The 27,601-nt window shown below is 64.5% G+C and overlaps 2 protein-coding genes across 2 annotated transcripts; one reads left to right on the top strand and one right to left on the bottom strand.

The window, feature by feature from the left end:
- Nucleotides 1–99: 99 nt before the first annotated feature.
- On the bottom strand, nt 100–1,351 carry GPER1 (G protein-coupled estrogen receptor 1). The gene has a single exon (XM_048495270.1). It carries the CDS (start codon nt 1,240–1,242, stop codon nt 100–102), a length of 1,143 nt encoding a protein of 380 aa, XP_048351227.1. The 5' UTR covers nt 1,243–1,351.
- Nucleotides 1,352–16,497: 15,146 nt separating this feature from the next.
- LOC125431391 (basic proline-rich protein-like) lies at nt 16,498–21,549 on the top strand (the record flags this gene model as incomplete). Its single annotated transcript, XM_048494153.1, has 4 exons — nt 16,498–17,454; nt 20,365–20,548; nt 21,278–21,311; nt 21,363–21,549. Coding segments are annotated over 4 exons (1,362 nt in total), but the record flags the coding sequence as incomplete, so codon positions are not given.
- Between the last annotated feature and the right edge of the window lie 6,052 nt (nt 21,550–27,601).

Here is a 27,601-nt window from a genome sequence, read left to right as displayed (position 1 = left end):
GGTAGGGGCTGATGGGAATTGTAGTCCATAACATCTGGAGTGCCAAAGGTTCGCCGCCACGGCCCTATAACATTAGGGTACCTTTGGTTTCGTTCTAAGTTAAACTTCCGATTGTTCTGCACTATCGGGGACGAACGATTTCAGGGTGGCTTGACAGAAACGGTGCAGAGCTGACACTTTGGCCTTCTGTTCGATGTACAGCCGCAGCTTGTCCCTGAATGTTTCACCGAGGAAACTGTAGATGAGCGGATTCAGGCAGCTGTTGGAGAAGGCAGCAAGGTTTACAATGTGCCCTGTCAAGGGGTGGCTATGCCTGAAAGACTGAGTCCGGTGCGGGACCGCTTCTGTCGTCTGGAGAAGCTGCACGCTGATGAAGACGTTCTCGGGAAGCCAACAGATGAAGAAGACGAGGACCACCACGAAGATCATCCGGAGAGCTTTCTGCCGGCGGATCCGCAAACTCCTGTGCTTGTGGGCTCTGACCAGCACTCGGACGATCAACGAGTAGCACAGGCCTATGACGGCGAAAGGGATGATGAACCCCAGGGTAATTTCCAGCCACTGGATTTCCTTGACGTCCGCAAAGCAAAAATGCATCTCCCCGGTGTGCTGTAAATGGACCGCGGTGAAGGGCACGAGCGCCGCGGAGATGGACGCCAGCCAGATGAGGGCGCAGCTCAGCCTGGCGGTCTCCATGGTGCGGAATATGTTGGACCGCATGACTTTGGCCACGGCGATGTACCGGTCGAAGCTCATCCAGGTGAGAAAGAAGATGCTGCTGTACATGTTGATCTGGAGGAACAGCGACATGAAGGTGCAGATGACGGTGATGTCGTAATACTTCTCGTCCAGGTTGAACACTTCGATGAGGGAGTCGGCGACCAAGATGAGGTCCGCCGCGGCGAGGTTCACGAAGTAGAGGTCCGGGATCGTCATCTTGTCGCGGAAGCTGATGTTCACCGCCAAAATGAGAACGTTGCCCACGAAGCCGATCGGGAATAGGAAGATCGTGTAAAGGCAGGACAGGAACAGGCCGATGACGTATTGCTGGTGCTCCGATTTATCCTCCAGGCCCAGAGTTTTGCTTTCGTTGCAGAAATAAGAGTACGTGCTGTTGCAGAGCTCCGGCGCTGCGGCTCCCGTGTAGATTTCCATGGTCCGGTTCTCTGCTAAATAGATCGCTTTGGACTTTAGAGCCGAAGCACTTAAGTTGTGGGCTCCAAAGAGGCCTGTAGGGGTCATATTTGTAATCCCTGAAAGGTAGAATCAGTTAAGCTTTTCTGACCGTTTGAGGATGTTTCAGGATATGTTCTTTAGTCCTCAACGCCGTGAATAAAATGGGATTCATGCATTCTGTGGTCCAGAAACTTCCTTCCGCTAATAATACCAGCATCTATAAACATTTCCTTTGAGCCCAGGTGTCCTCGCAGGTCGACAGGTGCCGTACCGTAGCTCCATTGAACTTCAGTTGGGCGAAAGTTGTTGGACCTGCAATTGGCAAATGGGAGAGGTGTTAATGTCAAGGCCGGGAGTTCAAATGAAGCCGCCGTTTACGAACGGGCTTGGCGTGCGTCCACGATTCTGCCTTTGGGCAGGTGACGCGCAAGCGTGTGAAAGTCAGCGTTAAGAGTGTAGATGCCCCCCCCCCCCCCCCGCCCGGTATGCTCAAACAATTCTCTTGAGATCTATTAGTGACAAAGAACAAAACATATTTTTGGCATTAGTGCTATGGGAAAAGCATAAAAAATCCAGACGAAAGCCAGTGGTGGAATAAATGGGAGCTCAGCTCTCTGCAGTATTGTGTTCTCTGTTTTTGTAGATAATTATAGAAATCTAATAGAAAATAAAAACATCACAGGCTGTGGCTGCAAAACATCTCGGAGGCTTTTGCGAGTCGGAAGGAAAATAAAGGGATTCATCTACTTTTTACTTACTTTTTTTTCTTACGTCCTAAAGTTATTTTCTTTCAAAGTGAGACATGTTAATCTCGGGCCAATTTAACGGGTCTTTGGGGATCGTCCACCATAATTTGCATAATGGAACTTTTTTTTTTTGAAAGGAAAGCCAAGTGTCTCAATTTTAACAAAGCTATAAGATATCAGATGGAGGAAAATGTGGATTATTGAATTGGATCGTATAAAAAGTGGCGTTCAAATAAGCTGTAAGCAGCGCAGATGGTTAAGGAAAGGCGTGGGATACAATGAGGTAGGGGAAACTGTGTTTACTCTAAAACACCCTTGACCTAATTTTCCACCTAAATTTCATCTGCCGGTTTGGAAGACAAGACCGCACTGCGTATAGCATCTTTCCCAGGTAAATTGAGATCAAATTCGTGGGTCCCGTTCTGGCAGAGGCACAGAAAAGGGCTACTTAAAAGAAATTGGGAAATTGGAAACGATTCCCTGGGCTGTCATACTTTTAGCATAGAAAGAAGATGAGCGGGGGGTGGCTGGGTGGCTGGGGAGGGAGTCAACTTGGTATGGATTTTGTAGAAGTCATCTGTTAAATATTATTCTTTCTCAAGTGGCGCTCGAGGCCGTTCAGTGAAACTGGTTTGCCTTAAGTTCGAACCAAACAACGGGAGCATTCAATCAATACACATCGTGGGGGGCATTCCTGAGAAGGTCTACTCAGAGGCAAGTCCCATTTTATTCAGTGGAGCTAACTCCCGAGGAGGTGTTTGTAAGATTCCAGCCTGTGTTACAGAACATAAGAAACTGAGCATTGCATCGTCGGCTGCTAGCATGTGCATCTGTTAAAAAAAAATGGACAAATTAGTGTAAAACAAATGAGCAGGTTTATAGGCAGGGGATAAATTGAGCCAGGTTTATAGTCAGGGGATGAATAAAATCGTTTGGAGTAGAGCCTCCATGTGCAGAGGAAGTCTACCTCAGAGGACCAGATGCTGGAATGTTAATTAAAAAGATGACCACTCTTTCCCTCCAGTACAACCTGTGATTTTCCCAAGGGCATCCGTCTTGCCACTCTTGATAAGAGAAAGCTGAAATAAAGAAGACTTCTCTCCTGTTCCCATGTTTTCATTCTTTTAGGTTTTACAGAAAGGCATGCACAACATAGATTCATAAGAAATTGTAATGTTTATTTCTGGGAAGAAAAATTATTTTCATCTGCCCAAAATCAGGGCTTTCTTTAGGCTGGCGTGTACTACGAAGCTGGCAACGATGCATTTTTAGACGAAGGCGTGCTTCCAAAATGTAACTAGTCTTGTTGACGTTTGATTTTTGCCAGCACGGAGTCTACTCTAACAGTTATATTTTTAGCCTGCCTTTTCCTGTGAGTTCTTGTCCCCAAATAATGCTGCAAATAACTTTTATAAGCTACTGGAAAATTAGAGTCTGTGTAAATGTTTTAAGAGGGGAAAACAGAGACATCAAATAGTACTGCCCTTGTGGTGTTCTGATTATGAATTAGGTCTGTGAGAAACCAAACCGTTTTGGTAATAGGCTGTTCTTTCCCCTGCTTCGTATATGTTTGGAATTTGTTTTACCTTAAGTCCTGTAGATCCATAAGCAGGGATAGGTGTGTACTTTTCCTTCCAGACACTGTTAGGCTGAAATATTTCCAAATGCATCCTTCGCCCACTCCCCGATGAGCCACGCAAAATAACTTTTGCTGAGTTGATGCTCAGCATCGCCGGAAGCAGAAGATCCTTAAAAATACCGACATTGTTCCTAGCAGCAAAACTGGACCCTGCTTACAAGGAGAGCGTTCTACTTTCCCCAAGTTCCTGCAATTTGGATTTGCCGTCAGGCTTTTAAAGGCTGGAGTTAACCCTGTTTCTGCTGGCCCATTTTTCTCCACCGGTTTTCGGAACCTCGTCCGAGCCTCGTGGGCATCTTTCGTCCCACCTTTGGGTGCTGAGATTCTGCCTCAAACGCCGAGAAAAGTGAGCTGTCGTTCAAGCGGGCCACCTTTCCGCATCCTCAGCTGACAGGAACGTCCCCAGGCGTTTGAGATTATTGGAGCTGCTGCTCAAAAAGGTGTCGCCGGAAAAGATGTGGAACGAACGGTGCACCCTGCCCTTTTGGGGGAGTCCTGTTTCCCTCTGCACCGCTGGGCAGGCACCAAAATCACCCCTGGCTCGTCTTGCCAAACTGTGGTCAAGATCATCGTGGGGTCTCAGCTTTGCATCTGAGCCTTCACACTGCAGGTGGAGGCTTGAAATTCATCTGCTGTGGAAGATTCGGCACCGTCGCCGGCACCACCTGGTGGCTGTCGGAATTGCTGTGCCGACTCTGGGAACCGACTCCTCGGGTAGTTTTCTGTCAAATGCTGCTTTCGGAAGGGGGGTCTGCGTGATCGGCACAACACCTTTTTCATCCCGGGGGTGAAAGAGCAAGAAGGTTACCTGTGGCTCCTTCACCCCCGAGTGTTGCACCTTTCTGGAATTAAGTAAGACCAGTGATGTCTGTTTCTTCTGCACAAGTAGATTCCAGTCCCTGTAGCAGCTTAGAAATCAACAAGATATTTTTGGGGGGAGGGGGTGGGGGGGGAGTGAGCTTTCCAGAATCAAAGTTCCCTTCTCGGCCACTGAGATGCTACCGGACTAGGATTTCGCTGGCTGACCTCTGGAACGATCTTCTGCAAAAAGCATCTTTGCTCCAGTTTGCATGTTTTAAATATTAGCTCACAGTCGATGCTTGGGATGCTAGTTAATCCCAGATGGAATCATTAGACAGGGAACCGGGGAATGGAACAATTTGGTTTGCGTATCCAGAGGGTGGCTGGCAGTGATGGTTGGCTTGTTTTTTTTAAGAAGAAGAGTTAGGATTTATCTCCCCCCTCCTTTCTCTCCTGTAAGGAGACTCAAAGGGGCTGACAAACTCCTTTCCTTTCCCCCTGCCCCACAACAAACACCCTGTGAGGTGGGTGGGGCTGAAGGAGCTCCGAAGAACTGTGACTAGCCCAAGGTCACTCATCTGGCATGCGTCGGGGTGCACAAGCTAATCTGGTTCCCCAGATAAGCCTCCACAGCTCAAGTGGCAGAGCGGGGAATCAAACCCGGTTCTCCAGATTAGAGTGCACCTGCTCTTAACCACCCAGCAGGGCTTCCAATTAATATTGGTAAACTATTATGCCAAAAAAGACATTTTTATTTTGTTTTAAGGGGCAGGAGGAAATCCAGTTTGCTTTTTTTTTTAAGAGAAAAGAAATGTAATTGGAAGAAGCCAACCACCTGACTTCTGAAGGAGCTGTTCTTGCTTCGAAACTGGATGCGTGGTTGGACATTTACTGATTCGTTGCATTGTTTTATTTTATAAAAATATTTTCTAATTCAAAACCAATGATCCTGCTTTTCTGCCTCATGGGGACCCAAAGCATCTGATGGCGTTGTTCTGCCCTCTTCTGTTTTATCCTCTCAGCAACCACCCTGCGAGGTAGTTAGATTCCAGTAGCCCCTTAGAGACCAGCAAGAGTTTCAGGGTAGGAGTTATCAATAGTCAAAGCTCCCTTCGTCATACATGAGTAGGAAAACCCAACCTGTGAGGTAGGTTAGGCTGAGAAGCCCCGAGGTTACTGAGGAGTCTTCACCGGCAGAGTTGGGTTGTTCAAAGTCTTAGAGCAGTGATGGCGAACCTATGGCACGGGTGCCAGAGGTGGCACTCGGAGCGCTCTCTGTGGGCAGGTGCACACAGAGTTCGTCATGTGGGGGGCGGAAAATCACCCCCCCCACACACACACACACACACATCTAGGCTGGCCTGGGCCACTGAGCACAACGTGCGCGCACCGCGGTGAGGAGGGAGGACTCGGCTGGCAGGCCTGGTGCCTGTGCTCCAGGTGGCTGCTGCCGGGGGGGGGGGTGCAGAGGAGGCAGGGATGCTAGAGAGGCACAGAGTGGTGTATGCAGGACTTGCTGGAGGCTAGACCAGGCTATCACCCACTTGAGCAGGTGGGGAGGAGGAAGAGGGAGCCAACCGTTTTTTTCTAAACTAAAACCTCAGCATTCAGGGTAAATTCAGGAACAGCAGTGGTGTAGGAGGTTAAGAGCTCTTGTATCTAATCTGGAGGAACCAGGTTTGATTCCCAGCTCTGCCGCCTGAGCTGTGGAGGTTTCTCTGGGGAATTCAGATTAGCCTGTACACTCCCACACACGCCAGCTGGGTGACCTTGGGCTAGTCACAGCTTCTCGGAGCTCTCTCAGCCCCACCTATCTCACAGGGTGTTTGTTGTGAGGGGGGAAGGGCAAGGAGATTGTAAGCCCCTTTGAGTCTCCTATAGGAGAGAAAGGAGAGATATAAATCCAAACTCCTCCTCCTCCTCCTCCTCCTCCTCCTCCTCCTCTTCTTCTTCTTCTTCTTCTTCTTCTTCTTCTTCTTCTTCTTCTTCTTCTTCTTCTTCTTCTTCTTCTTCTTCTTCTTCTTCTTCTTCTTCTTCTTCTTCTTCTTCTTCTTCTTCTTAATTGCCAGGTTGGCACTTTGCAATAAATAAGTGGGGTTTGGGTTGTAATTTGGGCACTGAGTCCCAAAAAGGTTCGCCATCACTGTCTTAGATGGACATTCTAACCACGACACCGCAGCACCCTCAGCCCCAGTGAAGAACTAGTAGGGAGTGAGCGGAACTCCTGCAAGTCTGAGACGAGTTCTCTGCGAGTGAGTTCGAGCACCATGATTCCCACCCAGCTACCCTGCAGCGTGATACAACGCCAAATCCATACGATTCAAATGGGGGGCCATCTGTTGGCATCCTGCAGTACAGTGTGGAAAGCAGGACAAAACTGGCAGATTTGGGACTTTGGGCCTGGCCTACCTCACAGGTTCATTGTGGGAAAACAGGGAGAACCATTTTCCAAACTGCTTTGAATCCCAGCGGGACAGAAAAGCAGGATGTAAACGAACCACCACAAATGCATCGTCGAACGCCTCTACCGCTGTTACATATTCCCGGTTACGAAGCTGATGGGTTATCTAGCGGAGGTATATAGCTCCGCATTTCTGTCAGCCTACGTAAAGGGTTTTATTGCATTTCTGCAGTTTATAGCTGAAGCAATCAAGACGAGCTGTAGTAATCACGCTCCTGTTGGCATTGGCAGCGCCCCAACATACCTCGAGATCTTCACCGTTGCCCAGATTCCACCGGCCGCTGCGCGGGGCTCTGTGTAGCGAGGGAGCCCAGGAAGAGGTCAGCAGCTGCCATACATCAGGGCTCCATTTGTGGCTAGGTAACAGCTATCTCAGTTTCACTCAGCCATATGTTCCTTGGCATTTTCAAAGTGCTCCGTTTGCATCTTAACACCCCGGGCTTCGGGGCTTGCGTTTCCTGAGCCTCTGCCAGGTACACGGGCCGGAGCGCTGACTCCCTACCGTGAATGCGCACGGGCGGCAAACTTTGTGCCTGTCCCCGTGTGTTTTTGCAACGTGCGGGACTTATTTGTTGAGCGCCAGAGTAGGAAGGGAGAATGGATGCGTGGGGAGCGTGTCGGCGTCGTAGTACGACTCAACCCACCCCAGCACATTCTGAGTTATGCTGTCGTATGTCTAAAGCCTGTTTTCTTTTTGAGGCATATTTTCTTTTCTCTGCATCTGTGTTAGCCGGGTGCTTCGAGCTACCCCCCAGGAAACCGTAAGCAGGATCGCCCAACGAAGGAAATTTGAGCCGGTTGATGGAATACGTTTTGAAGTGGCCGAACCATAAACGTAGTAATAATTGTATGCCGTCAGTGTGGTGTAGTGGTTCGGAGGGGTGGACTCTATTCCGGAGAACCGGGTTTGATTCCCCATCCCTCCACATGAATGAGGGACTCTAATCTGGTGAACCGCCCTTGTTTCCCCGCACCTCCATATGAAGCCTGCTTGGGCTAGTATAGGTATCAGTGTACACCAGGGGTCTTCCCCCCCCCCCCCCCCCCCCCCCCCGCCCCCCCCCCCCCCCCCCCCCCCCCCCCCCGTCCCCCCCCCCCCCCCCCCCCCCCCCCCCCCCCCCCCCCCCCCCACACCCCCCCCCCCCCCCCCCCCCCCCCCCCCACACCCCCCCCCCCCCCCCCCCCACCCCACACCCACCCCCCCCCCCCCCCACCCCCCCCCCCACACCCCCCCCCTCCCCCCCCCCCCCCCCCGCCCCCCCCCCCCCCCCCCCACCCCCCCCCCCCCCCACCCCCCCCCCCCCCCACCCCCCCCCCCCCCCACCCCCCCCCCCCCCCACCCCCCCCCCCCCCCACCCCCCCCCCCCCCCACCCCCCCCCCCCCCCACCCCCCCCCCCCCCCACCCCCCCCCCCCCCCACCCCCCCCCCCCCCCACCCCCCCCCCCCCCCACCCCCCCCCCCCCCCACCCCCCCCCCCCCCCACCCCCCCCCCCCCCCACCCCCCCCCCCCCCCACCCCCCCCCCCCCCCACCCCCCCCCCCCCCCACCCCCCCCCCCCCCCACCCCCCCCCCCCCCCACCCCCCCCCCCCCCCACCCCCCCCCCCCCCCACCCCCCCCCCCCCCCACCCCCCCCCCCCCCCACCCCCCCCCCCCCCCACCCCCCCCCCCCCCCACCCCCCCCCCCCCCCACCCCCCCCCCCCCCCACCCCCCCCCCCCCCCACCCCCCCCCCCCCCCACCCCCCCCCCCCCCCACCCCCCCCCCCCCCCACCCCCCCCCCCCCCCACCCCCCCCCCCCCCCACCCCCCCCCCCCCCCACCCCCCCCCCCCCCCACCCCCCCCCCCCCCCACCCCCCCCCCCCCCCACCCCCCCCCCCCCCCACCCCCCCCCCCCCCCACCCCCCCCCCCCCCCACCCCCCCCCCCCCCCACCCCCCCCCCCCCCCACCCCCCCCCCCCCCCACCCCCCCCCCCCCCCACCCCCCCCCCCCCCCACCCCCCCCCCCCCCCACCCCCCCCCCCCCCCACCCCCCCCCCCCCCCACCCCCCCCCCCCCCCACCCCCCCCCCCCCCCACCCCCCCCCCCCCCCACCCCCCCCCCCCCCCACCCCCCCCCCCCCCCACCCCCCCCCCCCCCCACCCCCCCCCCCCCCCACCCCCCCCCCCCCCCACCCCCCCCCCCCCCCACCCCCCCCCCCCCCCACCCCCCCCCCCCCCCACCCCCCCCCCCCCCCACCCCCCCCCCCCCCCACCCCCCCCCCCCCCCACCCCCCCCCCCCCCCACCCCCCCCCCCCCCCACCCCCCCCCCCCCCCACCCCCCCCCCCCCCCACCCCCCCCCCCCCCCACCCCCCCCCCCCCCCACCCCCCCCCCCCCCCACCCCCCCCCCCCCCCACCCCCCCCCCCCCCCACCCCCCCCCCCCCCCACCCCCCCCCCCCCCCACCCCCCCCCCCCCCCACCCCCCCCCCCCCCCACCCCCCCCCCCCCCCACCCCCCCCCCCCCCCACCCCCCCCCCCCCCCACCCCCCCCCCCCCCCACCCCCCCCCCCCCCCACCCCCCCCCCCCCCCACCCCCCCCCCCCCCCACCCCCCCCCCCCCCCACCCCCCCCCCCCCCCACCCCCCCCCCCCCCCACCCCCCCCCCCCCCCACCCCCCCCCCCCCCCACCCCCCCCCCCCCCCACCCCCCCCCCCCCCCACCCCCCCCCCCCCCCACCCCCCCCCCCCCCCACCCCCCCCCCCCCCCACCCCCCCCCCCCCCCACCCCCCCCCCCCCCCACCCCCCCCCCCCCCCACCCCCCCCCCCCCCCACCCCCCCCCCCCCCCACCCCCCCCCCCCCCCACCCCCCCCCCCCCCCACCCCCCCCCCCCCCCACCCCCCCCCCCCCCCACCCCCCCCCCCCCCCACCCCCCCCCCCCCCCACCCCCCCCCCCCCCCACCCCCCCCCCCCCCCACCCCCCCCCCCCCCCACCCCCCCCCCCCCCCACCCCCCCCCCCCCCCACCCCCCCCCCCCCCCACCCCCCCCCCCCCCCACCCCCCCCCCCCCCCACCCCCCCCCCCCCCCACCCCCCCCCCCCCCCACCCCCCCCCCCCCCCACCCCCCCCCCCCCCCACCCCCCCCCCCCCCCACCCCCCCCCCCCCCCACCCCCCCCCCCCCCCACCCCCCCCCCCCCCCACCCCCCCCCCCCCCCACCCCCCCCCCCCCCCACCCCCCCCCCCCCCCACCCCCCCCCCCCCCCACCCCCCCCCCCCCCCACCCCCCCCCCCCCCCACCCCCCCCCCCCCCCACCCCCCCCCCCCCCCACCCCCCCCCCCCCCCACCCCCCCCCCCCCCCACCCCCCCCCCCCCCCACCCCCCCCCCCCCCCACCCCCCCCCCCCCCCACCCCCCCCCCCCCCCACCCCCCCCCCCCCCCACCCCCCCCCCCCCCCACCCCCCCCCCCCCCCACCCCCCCCCCCCCCCACCCCCCCCCCCCCCCACCCCCCCCCCCCCCCACCCCCCCCCCCCCCCACCCCCCCCCCCCCCCACCCCCCCCCCCCCCCACCCCCCCCCCCCCCCACCCCCCCCCCCCCCCACCCCCCCCCCCCCCCACCCCCCCCCCCCCCCACCCCCCCCCCCCCCCACCCCCCCCCCCCCCCACCCCCCCCCCCCCCCACCCCCCCCCCCCCCCACCCCCCCCCCCCCCCACCCCCCCCCCCCCCCACCCCCCCCCCCCCCCACCCCCCCCCCCCCCCACCCCCCCCCCCCCCCACCCCCCCCCCCCCCCACCCCCCCCCCCCCCCACCCCCCCCCCCCCCCACCCCCCCCCCCCCCCACCCCCCCCCCCCCCCACCCCCCCCCCCCCCCACCCCCCCCCCCCCCCACCCCCCCCCCCCCCCACCCCCCCCCCCCCCCACCCCCCCCCCCCCCCACCCCCCCCCCCCCCCACCCCCCCCCCCCCCCACCCCCCCCCCCCCCCACCCCCCCCCCCCCCCACCCCCCCCCCCCCCCACCCCCCCCCCCCCCCACCCCCCCCCCCCCCCACCCCCCCCCCCCCCCACCCCCCCCCCCCCCCACCCCCCCCCCCCCCCACCCCCCCCCCCCCCCACCCCCCCCCCCCCCCACCCCCCCCCCCCCCCACCCCCCCCCCCCCCCACCCCCCCCCCCCCCCACCCCCCCCCCCCCCCACCCCCCCCCCCCCCCACCCCCCCCCCCCCCCACCCCCCCCCCCCCCCACCCCCCCCCCCCCCCACCCCCCCCCCCCCCCACCCCCCCCCCCCCCCACCCCCCCCCCCCCCCACCCCCCCCCCCCCCCACCCCCCCCCCCCCCCACCCCCCCCCCCCCCCACCCCCCCCCCCCCCCACCCCCCCCCCCCCCCACCCCCCCCCCCCCCCACCCCCCCCCCCCCCCACCCCCCCCCCCCCCCACCCCCCCCCCCCCCCACCCCCCCCCCCCCCCACCCCCCCCCCCCCCCACCCCCCCCCCCCCCCACCCCCCCCCCCCCCCACCCCCCCCCCCCCCCACCCCCCCCCCCCCCCACCCCCCCCCCCCCCCACCCCCCCCCCCCCCCACCCCCCCCCCCCCCCACCCCCCCCCCCCCCCACCCCCCCCCCCCCCCACCCCCCCCCCCCCCCACCCCCCCCCCCCCCCACCCCCCCCCCCCCCCACCCCCCCCCCCCCCCACCCCCCCCCCCCCCCACCCCCCCCCCCCCCCACCCCCCCCCCCCCCCACCCCCCCCCCCCCCCACCCCCCCCCCCCCCCACCCCCCCCCCCCCCCACCCCCCCCCCCCCCCACCCCCCCCCCCCCCCACCCCCCCCCCCCCCCACCCCCCCCCCCCCCCACCCCCCCCCCCCCCCACCCCCCCCCCCCCCCACCCCCCCCCCCCCCCACCCCCCCCCCCCCCCACCCCCCCCCCCCCCCACCCCCCCCCCCCCCCACCCCCCCCCCCCCCCACCCCCCCCCCCCCCCACCCCCCCCCCCCCCCACCCCCCCCCCCCCCCACCCCCCCCCCCCCCCACCCCCCCCCCCCCCCACCCCCCCCCCCCCCCACCCCCCCCCCCCCCCACCCCCCCCCCCCCCCACCCCCCCCCCCCCCCACCCCCCCCCCCCCCCACCCCCCCCCCCCCCCACCCCCCCCCCCCCCCACCCCCCCCCCCCCCCACCCCCCCCCCCCCCCACCCCCCCCCCCCCCCACCCCCCCCCCCCCCCACCCCCCCCCCCCCCCACCCCCCCCCCCCCCCACCCCCCCCCCCCCCCACCCCCCCCCCCCCCCACCCCCCCCCCCCCCCACCCCCCCCCCCCCCCACCCCCCCCCCCCCCCACCCCCCCCCCCCCCCACCCCCCCCCCCCCCCACCCCCCCCCCCCCCCACCCCCCCCCCCCCCCACCCCCCCCCCCCCCCACCCCCCCCCCCCCCCACCCCCCCCCCCCCCCACCCCCCCCCCCCCCCACCCCCCCCCCCCCCCACCCCCCCCCCCCCCCACCCCCCCCCCCCCCCACCCCCCCCCCCCCCCACCCCCCCCCCCCCCCACCCCCCCCCCCCCCCACCCCCCCCCCCCCCCACCCCCCCCCCCCCCCACCCCCCCCCCCCCCCACCCCCCCCCCCCCCCACCCCCCCCCCCCCCCACCCCCCCCCCCCCCCACCCCCCCCCCCCCCCACCCCCCCCCCCCCCCACCCCCCCCCCCCCCCACCCCCCCCCCCCCCCACCCCCCCCCCCCCCCACCCCCCCCCCCCCCCACCCCCCCCCCCCCCCACCCCCCCCCCCCCCCACCCCCCCCCCCCCCCACCCCCCCCCCCCCCCACCCCCCCCCCCCCCCACCCCCCCCCCCCCCCACCCCCCCCCCCCCCCACCCCCCCCCCCCCCCACCCCCCCCCCCCCCCACCCCCCCCCCCCCCCACCCCCCCCCCCCCCCACCCCCCCCCCCCCCCACCCCCCCCCCCCCCCACCCCCCCCCCCCCCCACCCCCCCCCCCCCCCACCCCCCCCCCCCCCCACCCCCCCCCCCCCCCACCCCCCCCCCCCCCCACCCCCCCCCCCCCCCACCCCCCCCCCCCCCCACCCCCCCCCCCCCCCACCCCCCCCCCCCCCCACCCCCCCCCCCCCCCACCCCCCCCCCCCCCCACCCCCCCCCCCCCCCACCCCCCCCCCCCCCCACCCCCCCCCCCCCCCACCCCCCCCCCCCCCCACCCCCCCCCCCCCCCACCCCCCCCCCCCCCCACCCCCCCCCCCCCCCACCCCCCCCCCCCCCCACCCCCCCCCCCCCCCACCCCCCCCCCCCCCCACCCCCCCCCCCCCCCACCCCCCCCCCCCCCCACCCCCCCCCCCCCCCACCCCCCCCCCCCCCCACCCCCCCCCCCCCCCACCCCCCCCCCCCCCCACCCCCCCCCCCCCCCACCCCCCCCCCCCCCCACCCCCCCCCCCCCCCACCCCCCCCCCCCCCCACCCCCCCCCCCCCCCACCCCCCCCCCCCCCCACCCCCCCCCCCCCCCACCCCCCCCCCCCCCCACCCCCCCCCCCCCCCACCCCCCCCCCCCCCCACCCCCCCCCCCCCCCACCCCCCCCCCCCCCCACCCCCCCCCCCCCCCACCCCCCCCCCCCCCCACCCCCCCCCCCCCCCACCCCCCCCCCCCCCCACCCCCCCCCCCCCCCACCCCCCCCCCCCCCCACCCCCCCCCCCCCCCACCCCCCCCCCCCCCCACCCCCCCCCCCCCCCACCCCCCCCCCCCCCCACCCCCCCCCCCCCCCACCCCCCCCCCCCCCCACCCCCCCCCCCCCCCACCCCCCCCCCCCCCCACCCCCCCCCCCCCCCACCCCCCCCCCCCCCCACCCCCCCCCCCCCCCACCCCCCCCCCCCCCCACCCCCCCCCCCCCCCACCCCCCCCCCCCCCCACCCCCCCCCCCCCCCACCCCCCCCCCCCCCCACCCCCCCCCCCCCCCACCCCCCCCCCCCCCCACCCCCCCCCCCCCCCACCCCCCCCCCCCCCCACCCCCCCCCCCCCCCACCCCCCCCCCCCCCCACCCCCCCCCCCCCCCACCCCCCCCCCCCCCCACCCCCCCCCCCCCCCACCCCCCCCCCCCCCCACCCCCCCCCCCCCCCACCCCCCCCCCCCCCCACCCCCCCCCCCCCCCACCCCCCCCCCCCCCCACCCCCCCCCCCCCCCACCCCCCCCCCCCCCCACCCCCCCCCCCCCCCACCCCCCCCCCCCCCCACCCCCCCCCCCCCCCACCCCCCCCCCCCCCCACCCCCCCCCCCCCCCACCCCCCCCCCCCCCCACCCCCCCCCCCCCCCACCCCCCCCCCCCCCCACCCCCCCCCCCCCCCACCCCCCCCCCCCCCCACCCCCCCCCCCCCCCACCCCCCCCCCCCCCCACCCCCCCCCCCCCCCACCCCCCCCCCCCCCCACCCCCCCCCCCCCCCACCCCCCCCCCCCCCCACCCCCCCCCCCCCCCACCCCCCCCCCCCCCCACCCCCCCCCCCCCCCACCCCCCCCCCCCCCCACCCCCCCCCCCCCCCACCCCCCCCCCCCCCCACCCCCCCCCCCCCCCACCCCCCCCCCCCCCCACCCCCCCCCCCCCCCACCCCCCCCCCCCCCCACCCCCCCCCCCCCCCACCCCCCCCCCCCCCCACCCCCCCCCCCCCCCACCCCCCCCCCCCCCCACCCCCCCCCCCCCCCACCCCCCCCCCCCCCCACCCCCCCCCCCCCCCACCCCCCCCCCCCCCCACCCCCCCCCCCCCCCACCCCCCCCCCCCCCCACCCCCCCCCCCCCCCACCCCCCCCCCCCCCCACCCCCCCCCCCCCCCACCCCCCCCCCCCCCCACCCCCCCCCCCCCCCACCCCCCCCCCCCCCCACCCCCCCCCCCCCCCACCCCCCCCCCCCCCCACCCCCCCCCCCCCCCACCCCCCCCCCCCCCCACCCCCCCCCCCCCCCACCCCCCCCCCCCCCCACCCCCCCCCCCCCCCACCCCCCCCCCCCCCCACCCCCCCCCCCCCCCACCCCCCCCCCCCCCCACCCCCCCCCCCCCCCACCCCCCCCCCCCCCCACCCCCCCCCCCCCCCACCCCCCCCCCCCCCCACCCCCCCCCCCCCCCACCCCCCCCCCCCCCCACCCCCCCCCCCCCCCACCCCCCCCCCCCCCCACCCCCCCCCCCCCCCACCCCCCCCCCCCCCCACCCCCCCCCCCCCCCACCCCCCCCCCCCCCCACCCCCCCCCCCCCCCACCCCCCCCCCCCCCCACCCCCCCCCCCCCCCACCCCCCCCCCCCCCCACCCCCCCCCCCCCCCACCCCCCCCCCCCCCCACCCCCCCCCCCCCCCACCCCCCCCCCCCCCCACCCCCCCCCCCCCCCACCCCCCCCCCCCCCCACCCCCCCCCCCCCCCACCCCCCCCCCCCCCCACCCCCCCCCCCCCCCACCCCCCCCCCCCCCCACCCCCCCCCCCCCCCACCCCCCCCCCCCCCCACCCCCCCCCCCCCCCACCCCCCCCCCCCCCCACCCCCCCCCCCCCCCACCCCCCCCCCCCCCCACCCCCCCCCCCCCCCACCCCCCCCCCCCCCCACCCCCCCCCCCCCCCACCCCCCCCCCCCCCCACCCCCCCCCCCCCCCACCCCCCCCCCCCCCCACCCCCCCCCCCCCCCACCCCCCCCCCCCCCCACCCCCCCCCCCCCCCACCCCCCCCCCCCCCCACCCCCCCCCCCCCCCACCCCCCCCCCCCCCCACCCCCCCCCCCCCCCACCCCCCCCCCCCCCCACCCCCCCCCCCCCCCACCCCCCCCCCCCCCCACCCCCCCCCCCCCCCACCCCCCCCCCCCCCCACCCCCCCCCCCCCCCACCCCCCCCCCCCCCCACCCCCCCCCCCCCCCACCCCCCCCCCCCCCCACCCCCCCCCCCCCCCACCCCCCCCCCCCCCCACCCCCCCCCCCCCCCACCCCCCCCCCCCCCCACCCCCCCCCCCCCCCACCCCCCCCCCCCCCCACCCCCCCCCCCCCCCACCCCCCCCCCCCCCCACCCCCCCCCCCCCCCACCCCCCCCCCCCCCCACCCCCCCCCCCCCCCACCCCCCCCCCCCCCCACCCCCCCCCCCCCCCACCCCCCCCCCCCCCCACCCCCCCCCCCCCCCACCCCCCCCCCCCCCCACCCCCCCCCCCCCCCACCCCCCCCCCCCCCCACCCCCCCCCCCCCCCACCCCCCCCCCCCCCCACCCCCCCCCCCCCCCACCCCCCCCCCCCCCCACCCCCCCCCCCCCCCACCCCCCCCCCCCCCCACCCCCCCCCCCCCCCACCCCCCCCCCCCCCCACCCCCCCCCCCCCCCACCCCCCCCCCCCCCCACCCCCCCCCCCCCCCACCCCCCCCCCCCCCCACCCCCCCCCCCCCCCACCCCCCCCCCCCCCCACCCCCCCCCCCCCCCACCCCCCCCCCCCCCCACCCCCCCCCCCCCCCACCCCCCCCCCCCCCCACCCCCCCCCCCCCCCACCCCCCCCCCCCCCCACCCCCCCCCCCCCCCACCCCCCCCCCCCCCCACCCCCCCCCCCCCCCACCCCCCCCCCCCCCCACCCCCCCCCCCCCCCACCCCCCCCCCCCCCCACCCCCCCCCCCCCCCACCCCCCCCCCCCCCCACCCCCCCCCCCCCCCACCCCCCCCCCCCCCCACCCCCCCCCCCCCCCACCCCCCCCCCCCCCCACCCCCCCCCCCCCCCACCCCCCCCCCCCCCCACCCCCCCCCCCCCCCACCCCCCCCCCCCCCCACCCCCCCCCCCCCCCACCCCCCCCCCCCCCCACCCCCCCCCCCCCCCACCCCCCCCCCCCCCCACCCCCCCCCCCCCCCACCCCCCCCCCCCCCCACCCCCCCCCCCCCCCACCCCCCCCCCCCCCCACCCCCCCCCCCCCCCACCCCCCCCCCCCCCCACCCCCCCCCCCCCCCACCCCCCCCCCCCCCCACCCCCCCCCCCCCCCACCCCCCCCCCCCCCCACCCCCCCCCCCCCCCACCCCCCCCCCCCCCCACCCCCCCCCCCCCCCACCCCCCCCCCCCCCCACCCCCCCCCCCCCCCACCCCCCCCCCCCCCCACCCCCCCCCCCCCCCACCCCCCCCCCCCCCCACCCCCCCCCCCCCCCACCCCCCCCCCCCCCCACCCCCCCCCCCCCCCACCCCCCCCCCCCCCCACCCCCCCCCCCCCCCACCCCCCCCCCCCCCCACCCCCCCCCCCCCCCACCCCCCCCCCCCCCCACCCCCCCCCCCCCCCACCCCCCCCCCCCCCCACCCCCCCCCCCCCCCACCCCCCCCCCCCCCCACCCCCCCCCCCCCCCACCCCCCCCCCCCCCCACCCCCCCCCCCCCCCACCCCCCCCCCCCCCCACCCCCCCCCCCCCCCACCCCCCCCCCCCCCCACCCCCCCCCCCCCCCACCCCCCCCCCCCCCCACCCCCCCCCCCCCCCACCCCCCCCCCCCCCCACCCCCCCCCCCCCCCACCCCCCCCCCCCCCCACCCCCCCCCCCCCCCACCCCCCCCCCCCCCCACCCCCCCCCCCCCCCACCCCCCCCCCCCCCCACCCCCCCCCCCCCCCACCCCCCCCCCCCCCCACCCCCCCCCCCCCCCACCCCCCCCCCCCCCCACCCCCCCCCCCCCCCACCCCCCCCCCCCCCCACCCCCCCCCCCCCCCACCCCCCCCCCCCCCCACCCCCCCCCCCCCCCACCCCCCCCCCCCCCCACCCCCCCCCCCCCCCACCCCCCCCCCCCCCCACCCAACCCCCCCCCCACCCCCCCCCCCCCCCACCCCCCCCCCCCCCCACCACCCCCCACACCCCCCCCCCCCCCCCCCCACCCACCCCCCCCCCCCCCCCCCCCCCCCCCCCCCCCACCCCCCCCCCACCACCGCCACACCCCCCCCCCCAACCCCAACCCCCCCCCCCCCCCCCACCCCCCCCCCCACCCCCACCCCCCCCCACCCCCACAACACCCCCCACCCACACCACCCCCCCCACACCCCCACCCCCCCCCCCCCACCCCCCCCCCCCCCAACCCCCCCCCCCCCCCCCCCCCCCCCCCCCCCACCCCCACAAGAGACACCTTGAGAGGCAGGTGGGTCTGAGAGAGTTCTCAGAGAACTGTGACTAGCCCAAGGTCACCCAGCAGGAATGTAGGAGTGCGGAAACACATCTGGGTCACCAGATAAGCTGTGGGGAATCAAACCCGGTTAGAATCAAATCAAATCTCCAGATTACACTCCGCCTGCTCTTATCCACTACACCACACTTCCACCTTGGAGAAAAGGCTGGGATAATACTTTAACAGTGCAATTTTCTCTCCATAACACCTTGTCAATATCTCAAAGAGAACTTTGATTCTCAAAAGCTTTGGGGATCCCCAAAATCGTGCTGGTCTCTAAGGTGCTACCGGACCCAGATCTAGGCCTTGCTGTTTGGCATGTGTTAAACAGCCCGCAAACTTTAGCACTACCAAACAGCACGCTGTTGGCATTACGTTTTTCCAGGTCAACTCCTGAGCGCAAAACCTTTTAAAAGCCCCGAAGAACCAAAATGACACCGTGTTCCCTTCTTGCTGGGATGAAGCGCATCTCGTGGAAAAATCAGCCAGCGTTTGTCTGGCAGTGGAGGGGGACGGTTGCCTTTTAGCTGGCTTCGCCCGGCTCCTTTCCAAGACTGCACGGAGCCAATGTTGAAACAACAAAACGCACTCTTCTCCCTCCACCCGCAAGCTGAGCAGGGCTGTTTGTGCAACGCTCGGGAGTGGTCCGGGCACAGTTTGTTGGTCACATGGGGTGCAGGTCCCCCGGGGATCGCAGGAACACAATTGCTCCGACGATGGAAACCACGATAAGTTCCAACAATATTAAAACTTACCTAACGCTTTGTTTTCATTTTGGGGGAGACTGTTGGTGTGAGAGCGATGGTACTACAGGGAAGTAAATTGAAGGGGGGGGGGCTGGTACTCTAAGAACATAAGAAAGAGCCTGCTGGATCAGACCAGAGTCCATCTAGTCCAGCACTCTGCTACTCGCAGTGGCCCACCAGGTGGCTTTGGGAGCTCACAGGCAGGAGGTGAAAGCAATGGCCTTCTGCTGCTGCTGCTCCGGAGCACCTGGTCTGCTGAGGCATTTGCAGTCTCAGATCAAGGATGATCAAGATTGGTAGCCATAGATCGACTTCTCCTCCATAAATCTGTCCAAGCCCCTTTGAAAGCTATCCAGGTTAGTGGCCATCACCACCTCCTGTGGCAGCATATTCCAAACACGAATCACACGTTGCGTGAAAAAATGTTTCCTTTTATTAGTCCTAATTCTTCCCCCCAGCATTTTCAATGAATGCCCCCTGGTTCTAGTATTGTGAGAAAGAGAGAGAAATTTCTCTCTGTCAACATTTTCTACCCCAGGCATAATTTTATAGACTTCAATCATATCCCCCCTCAGACGTCTCCTCTCCAAACTAAAGAGTCTCTGTGTTTGCAGTGGCAGGAGAACAGTCTGAGAGAGAGCGGGAACGTCTGAACACGTGGAACATAGTTTGGAATCGGCCACTGGGTGGTCAAACAGCAAAACCAAACGGCCCGGACTGGCCGTGCCGTTCAAAGCAATATCCACGGAGGAGGACGGTGGCGTAACGGAGCTTCTAGTTTCAAAACAATTATTCCTCAGAAGAGTCAAATTAGCACAGAGGGCTTTCAACTTGAGAGCGGAGGCAACCCCCAGCCCAACCTCCCTTCCCCTTAGAACCAGCATGGCACAGTGGTCAAGAGCGGTGAACTCTAATCTGGAGAACCGGGTTTGAGTCCCCACTCCTCCACATGAGTGGCAGATGCTTATCTGGTGAGCCAGGTTTGTTTCCCCGCTCCTCCACATGAAGCCTGCTGAGTGACTGTGGGCTAGACACAGTTCTCTCAGAACTCTCTCAGTGGGGAGAGGAAGGGAAGGCGCTTGTAATCTGCTTTGAGACTCTTTGGGGTTGAGAAAATCAGGGTATAAATCCAAACTCTTCTTAGAAGAAAAAGAAGAAGTTTGGATTTATACCCCAACTTTCTGTCCTGTAAGGAGACTCAAGATGGCTTCCAAGCTCCTTTCCCTTCCTCTCCCCACAACAGACACCTTGTGAGGCAGGTGGGGCTGAGAGAGTTCAGAGAGAACTGTGACTGGCCCAAGGTCACCCAGCAGGAATGTAGGAATGCAGAAACACATCCGATTCACCAGATAAGCCTCTGCCACTCAGGTGGAGGAGTGGGGAATCAAACCTGGTTCTCCAGATTAGAATCCACCTGCTCTTAACCACTACACCACACTGGATCTTTGCTTTCCTACTGAAAAACCTTAGGCATGTTACAGCCTTTCAGCATAATCTTCCTTGCAGGGTTGTTGTGAGGATAAAAGCAAGGAGGGGAGAATAATGAAAGACACTTTGGGTTCACACTGGAGAGAAAGGCAGGACTTTAATGAAGTAAATAAGTATGCACGTAAGTAACACGACTCCCAGTGTAGATTCAGATTTTGGTAATAAACCCAGACGACTGATTCCTTCCGTTGGACGCTCCGCCGCTGTCTCCTCGCTCCCTGCCGAAGGATGCAGCGATGGCAGGAGCTAAGAATAGGCAGAGCTGCGCTGAGCCAGCCGTCCAGCCTGGCAACCGAGGAGAAGTGCCAAGTCGACTTTGTTCCGAGGATCTGAGACAGCACAGCTTCATCCTGATCGTCTCACGGGAGCCGCCGGGTCAACGGCTAACAAGCAGCTTCAGCGAATTTGGCAGTGAAACCAAGGAATTATTATATTAAAAAAGGAGGGGAAAAGGGATTCATCTTTAGCATGCCAACAGCCACCGCAGAATCTTAGCGCCCAACTTTAGTGCAATTCCTTCCCCCAAATTTCTCTTTCTTTAGACAGTTTTTTTCCCATTTACTCTTGACGCTATTTCATCTAAGTGTTTTGCTGGTTAGACCTCACCTGGAATACTGTGTACAGTTCTGGGCACCACAATTCAAGAAGGATATTGACAAGCTGGAATGGAATCCATTCCCTGCTAGGAGAGACTTAGGGAGCTGGGGATGTTTAGTTTGGTGAAGAGAAGGTTAAGAGGCGACATGATAGCCCTGTTTAGATACTGGAAGGGATGTCATGTTGGTGAGGGAGCAAGCTTGTCTTCAGCTGCTCCAGAGACTAGGACCAGGAGTAATTGGTTCAAGGTTGAGTCTAAACTGGATAACCAGGTTTGATTCCCCACTCCGCCACCTGAGTGGCAGAGGTTTATCTGGTAAACCAGATGTGTTTCCGCACTCCTATGTTCCTGCTGGGTGACCTTGGGCTAGTCACAGTTCTCTCAGGACTCTCTCAGCCCCACCTACCTCACAAGGGTCTGTTGTGGGCAGAGGAAGGGAAAGGAGTTTGTAGGTCACCTTGAGTCTCCCTACAGGAGGGAAAGGTGGGGTATAAATCCAAACTCTTCTTCTTCTCCCCCGTCTGTTTTCCCATCTCACAAAGGGCCCAAGTTCCTTGGTTCTGTGACGGGCTTTGGGTGCGCCCCTGAAGACTGAACGCTACTTCCTGTCTCTTTGTCCTCTGAAAGCTCCCACGGGCTTTCGCCTCTCAGGAAATCCAAAGCCCTTCTGGCTTCCTGGTTCCAAGAGGCCAGGACTCCTGACCATTATTTTATGAAGGTGGACCCTGGGCCCGCCAGGATCTGTCAAGATAAGAGCGCTTCCCGGCCTGCTCTTGGCACTCCGCCTCAAGAGACGAGAAGAAATGCGAGCTAGAACAGAAGCAACGTTGTAGGGCCGGCATGGCCGGTGCTAGCCAAGGTCTTGACCAATCTCAGAAGCTAAGCAGGGTCGCCCCTAGTTAGTACATGGCTGGGAGACCACCAAGGAAGCCCAGGGTGCCCCACAGAGGCGGGCAATGGCAAACTACCTCTGTTTGACCCTTACGCAGACCTAGATGGTCCAGACTAGCCCCATCTTATAAAATTCCTGCTGCCAAGTAAGGTTTTGATACAGAAAACCACAATTTAAATCTGAATAATGGCGTAGGAGGTTCAGAGCTCGTGTATCTAATCTGGATGAACCGGGTTTGATTCCCAGCTCTGCCGCCTGAGCTGTGGAGGCTTGTCTGGGGAATTCAGATTAGCCTGTACACTCCCACACACGCCAGCTAGGTGACCTTGGGCTAGTCACAGCTTCTCGGAGCTCTCTCAGCCCCACCTACCTCACAGGGTGTTTGTTGTGAGGGGGGAAGGGCAAGGAGATTGTCAGCCCCTTTGAGTCTCCTGCAGGAGAGAAAGGGGGGATATAAATCCAAACTCTTCCTCTTCTTCTTAAATCAAATCCACCCTGCCATCAAGGACTATCGGGGTTGCAACAAAGGGATGTCATGTTGGTGAGGGAGCAAGCTTGTTTTCTGCGGCTCCAGAGACAAGGACCAGGCATAATGGGTTCAAGGTGAAGGAAAAGAGATTCCACCTAAACATCAGGAAAAAACTTCCTGACAGCAAGGTCTGTTCAACAGTGGAATGCACTACCTCGGAGAGTGGTGGAGTCTCCTTCTTTGGAGGTTTTTAAAGAGAAGGCCATCTGTCAGGAGTGCTTGGATTATGTGTCCCTGCATTGCTGGGGGTTGGACTTGATGGCCCTTGGGGTTCCCTTCCAACATTATGATTCTATGACACAGGGACAAGATCTTTTCATTGCATTAGCCCTTTGAGAGCCATTGTCCACCAAAACTGATAGCATTGAGCTACATGGTCTCCGGTTGGTTTAAGACAGTGTTCATGCCCAAGAGCGTAACACAGTAAGGGCGAACCTTTTTGAGATCGAGTGCTCAAATTGCAACCCAAAACCCACTTATATATCGCAAAGTGCCAACACGGCAATTTAACCTGAATACTGAGGTTTTCGGTTAGAAAAAATGGTTGGCTCTAAGCCGTGCGTTACTCGGGAGTAAGCTTGGTGGTAGAAGGTGGCTCTGCTTTGAAGCAACCATGCAACTCTTCCAACGGGTGAATCATGACCCTAGGAGGGTTTACTCAGAAGCAAGCCCCATTGCCAGCAACCGAGCTTACTCCCAGGTCTTTGTATTTAGTTCACGCTTTAGTTCTTCGCATGAAAATCAGTGGGGTTTAACAGCACTTAACAGGGTTACCTACACTGCTTCCCCAAAACTAGGTTTTAGGTTTAATGCTAATAATCGAGCCCAGCAGCCCAGGCCAGCCTAGATGGGGGGGGGGGGGCATTTCCCTCCCACATGATGAACTCTGTTTGTGCGTGCCCACAGAGAGGGCTCTGAGTGCCACCTCTGGCACCCGTGCCATAGGTTCGCCATCACTGGTGTAACATTTCTGCTACTTGTGAGGTTGGGTAGGGGGGCAGCAAGATCATAAATGCAACAGAAACATCATCTCTTAACCCACTGTTGAGTTATGCACATTCCTCGGGACGCAGCTTGGAAAGCCTCCTGAAGTTTTGCGCACGGACTCTCGTGGGAAGTCTCCAGATACAAAGCGCAATGCAAGAAAACACGCTTTCTTACACCAAAACTCGCTTGGGGAACGTGGCTGTTGTCAGACAAATATTTTAAAAAGCCATAACTCTTCCACTGACGGGTTTCTGGGGATTTTCAAAACTGCTTGGGTGATGTCACAACGTAAGGATGCAGTGCCGAAAATGGGAACGGGACCCAAATTGTGGTTTTAATTCAAGCTTCCCCACGTCTTGAATTTAACCTAAAGATGAGATGGATACATCTGAATAGAGGAACGTGAACAACAACACAAGACATATACAATCAACGTAGTCAGCATGTCCATTTTGTGAAGCATTCCTAACCTTTTGAAACATGGCTAAACAAGTACACCAAATATTGTGTTTACACCAGAAACAGTTGGAGATGCGAGCGTTTCGCCTGGGAAAACCATTTTCAAAGTCGGGACTGTTTTCCCAGCTGCAGAGATGCCTTCCTGGGAAATCTGCTCAGGCCATTACAAAAATATGCAAAGGAATGCAGAAATTATTCCGCCTAATCTACGCATGCGCACAGTTCGAATCCTTTACACGCTTTCTGGAAACTGTCGGCCTTGGGGAAAGTGGCATTAACCACAAGGCTGTGTGCTACGACAGATAAAGTGAAGCCAGGGTACACGTTTCTTTCATGACTACCTTTCGTGACTAAAAAGGTCAAAGGTCTGGAATCCATGCCCTGTGAGGAGAGACTTAGGGAGCTGGGGATGTTTAGTTTGGTGAAGAGAAGGTGAAGAGGTGACATGATAGCCCTGTTTACCGTGTTTCCCCGAATATAAGACAGTGTCTTATATTAATTTTTGCTCCCAAGATGCGCTATGTCTTATTTTCAGGGGATGTCTTATATTTCTGTATTCTGTTCGTCAGGCATGCTTCCAAACAAAAACTTTGCTACGTCTTATTTTGGGGGGATGCCTTGTATTTCGCACTTCAGCAAAACCTCTACTACATCTTATTTTCCGGGGATGTCTTATATTCGGGGAAACAGGGTAGCTATTTGAAGGGATGTCATGTTGGTGAGGGAGCAAGCTTGTTTTCCGCTGCTCCCAGAGAGTAGGACCAGTCATGGGTTGATGGCCCTTGGGGTCTCTTCCAACTCTATGATTCTACCTTAATCCTTGCTCAAGGGTCGCCAGACTAAGCACCCACCCCATCCCGCTGTGGGCTCACCAGTCCAGGTACCACACACACCCCCACCCGCATCCTGCCAAGTCACCCCTCACCACGTGCCAATCTGGGCTGGCGAGGCTGATATGAGCTCATCAGTCAAAGGCATCCATCCACCCCCTAACACGGGCCCAACCCCGCCCCCCAGTCACATTTATGTCACATCCGGCCCTTTTAATAAATCAATTCAACACCCCTGGTCGAAAATAAACAGCAAGTTTGATGCTAGCAAATCTTCAAAGGGCAAGAACAAAACATGGGGTGATCAACGCAACATAGAATTCCACCACTTAAGGAAATATTTCAGCCTGCTATCCCACACCAACACCAATTAGGAAATCTCTACTTCGCACATTGGGGGCTAGAAATATGGTATCAGCTAAATGCCGCAGCCTAACTCTTTTGGGGAAACATCTTTGCCCACCAAAACCAGGTCGCATCAGCCAGCTTTAAAATCAAACAATATTTTGGCTTTTTAAAGGTCTCAGACCTTAAATCAACGAACGGACTCTGGGTCGATGGAACGCAATGAAATACCCAGCTTGAAAAAGCCTGGCGAACCTGGCTTTTGCTACCCCCTTTATTCAGAACCAACCCCCCTCCCGTTTCCCCAAAGAATGTGAGAAAGAGTTATTGCGGAACTGAAGCGCCCCAAGGTCGGCGGCAGATAGAGATAAAACCACCTGGCCTTCTACACGCACACGCTAATGGAAACATCCCGTTTCCCATGAGAGTCGAAGGTGTCAGGGGTAAGCCTAGTTATCTACCAAGCGTGTGAAACCATAAAAGAGCGAGGTCAAGGGGAAAAAATGTACCATCACATAATTGGAACAGAAAACAGGTGGTTACATAGATCTTGGTGTAGGTATGCATCTCAACCAACTAGATACAATCACCATCAGTATTTTGCATCAAGCCAGGAATGCCCTCAATCACCTAGGTGCGTCCCTGACACCCCCCTAACAAACCACAGTCTTTGTACTACGGAGCAAAACAACACAGAACGGCTCCTTAAAACAGTAGTGATGAGACTACTGTTGTTTCTGAGGAATCCAAAAGATATTGTGGCATATAATGGAAGTTTCCAAACTCTAGGCTCTAAGTAGCATGCGAACTTGCAGTAAATGATAATGCAAGAACACCCGGTTGAGCTGATTGCCCTTGACCACTTGACGAAAGCTGCGACTTTGCCCCTGAAGGACACAGGAGGTAGAGGGCAGAAGAGGAATTTCCTCTCAGCAGGGTGGGTCTTGTCCTGCTAACCAAAGCCAGACTGTCGGACTCCAGAGGAGCGCCAAGGGTCCGCTTCACACGCCATGTTCCTTTTTTACGGAGGGGGAAAAGCGTATGTACTCTGTAACATTTGAAGTGCAGTACAAGTCTTTCCCACTGGAAATGCCCAGGGGACAGAACACAAAGTAATATACAAGTTTTCAGTATTTTTCGAATTTTTATCTCAGCGGTGGGATGCAGCTGGAGAATTTCACCCAGTCCAGAAACCGCTGCGAGTGTATGCTTCTGACATTCTTTTACGGAAACAGGGATGTTCCAACAGAGAGGAGCTGCCAAGCCTCAATCCAACAGAACTTCCGCTTTCCTCTTGGATTTCACATACGCTGTCTGCAGTTCTACTGGCGCAGGTACAATAGAAATGCCAGCCCCATAACACATCACTCTAACTCGCCTGTACCATATGTATACCAGCCAGGTCACTTGTTCCGAATCACGTGAGCATCTCAACAGCACCGAAAATATATTTTCGGCAGCATCTATGGCTGGCATCTTCAGAGGCATCCACATAAGAAAAGGGAGTGCAATAGTAAATATTAATAATAATAGAACTGTTGCACTCCGGCTATAACTAATATTTCAAATGCGTATATCTATATACATGAATTTATTTCAACTTATTTTTAACAACTATAACAAATAGATTCAGGGTCATCCGTATTAATTCAGGTAAGTATTTAGTTCATACTCTCCCATCAGTTCAACATCCTTAAGGTAAGTAGTCAATCAATGCGAAACCATGTATATACATAAATATATTCAGTCCATCTTGGTTCATCAACATTTTATATGAATCCACTCAGGTAAGTATTCTGTACGTATTCAATGATAAGTCCAAAATTGTGCACAGGCATAAGTCCAAATTCTTTTAAACACAAGGAGGAAAACGCATTGCGCCTAATCCGCGTTTTTCGATGGCTTCATTTGGACTTATGCCTGTGCACAATTTTGGACTTATCATTGAATACGTACAGAATACTTACCTGAGTGGATTCATATAAAATGTTGATGAACCAAGATGGACTGAATATATTTATGTATATACTTGGTTTCGCATTGATTGACTACTTACCTTAAGGATGTTGAACTGATGGGAGAGTATGAACTAAATACTTATCTGAATTAATACGGATGACCCTGAATCTATTTGTTATAGTTGTTAAAAATAAGTTGAAATAAATTCATGTATATAGATATCTTCAGAGGCATGCCACGGTAAGATGTGTTTCTTTCCACACATCTTGCCGTCCTGGAGAGACCAGCCATAGGTGCGGGAGAAACATTAGGAGCAAAAATTACCAGACCGCAGCCACGCAGCATGGAAAACCCACAAGAGCCAATTAACTAACACTCGACTTACGAACTTTCCAACTCAAGGATATCTTCCATACCTTGTTTGCCACTCAATAAAACAAAGGACTGTGTCACACAGGTAAACAACAGGTTTAGTATGGTACTTATCACTCTGCTTTCCCCTTGGGAATATATCCCCCGCTAGAATTTTCCAACTCTCAGGGTCTACACCTTTCCCAAAGACCCCAAAACCGCTCTCAAATGGAACAACTACGTTCCCGTCCACTCACCCCGGCTTTCTGTTTTTTCAAATCTGGTTCCTTCGTCAGTTGCGCCTCTGCTGGTGCCAGACGTTTTAGTTTTCTGTTTCTCTTCATGGCTGTGCTTTTCCTCTTTGTTTCCATGCTGAAATAAACAAGCAAAAGAAGTTTGCATTTGGTGGTTTGTTTGACTTTACACAACAACCCGCAAGAAAAACAAGCACCAATTTTCTCTTTCCTGAAACTGACTTGTCTCAGGAAAAGCTGGTCGAACACTACTGATGTCC

The sequence above is a fragment of the Sphaerodactylus townsendi genome, linkage group LG04 (genome assembly GCF_021028975.2).
Source record: "Sphaerodactylus townsendi isolate TG3544 linkage group LG04, MPM_Stown_v2.3, whole genome shotgun sequence".
Classification (NCBI taxonomy): Eukaryota; Metazoa; Chordata; class Lepidosauria; order Squamata; family Sphaerodactylidae; genus Sphaerodactylus; species Sphaerodactylus townsendi.
The sequence above is the reverse complement of the archived record's forward strand: the minus strand, read 5'-3'. Positions and strand labels throughout refer to the sequence as shown.

What these genes read in the sequence shown, in the direction of transcription:
- GPER1 (XM_048495270.1), bottom strand. Translation starts at nt 1,242, where the DNA reads ATGACCCCTACAGGCCTCTTTGGAGCCCACAACTTAAGTGCTTCGGCT.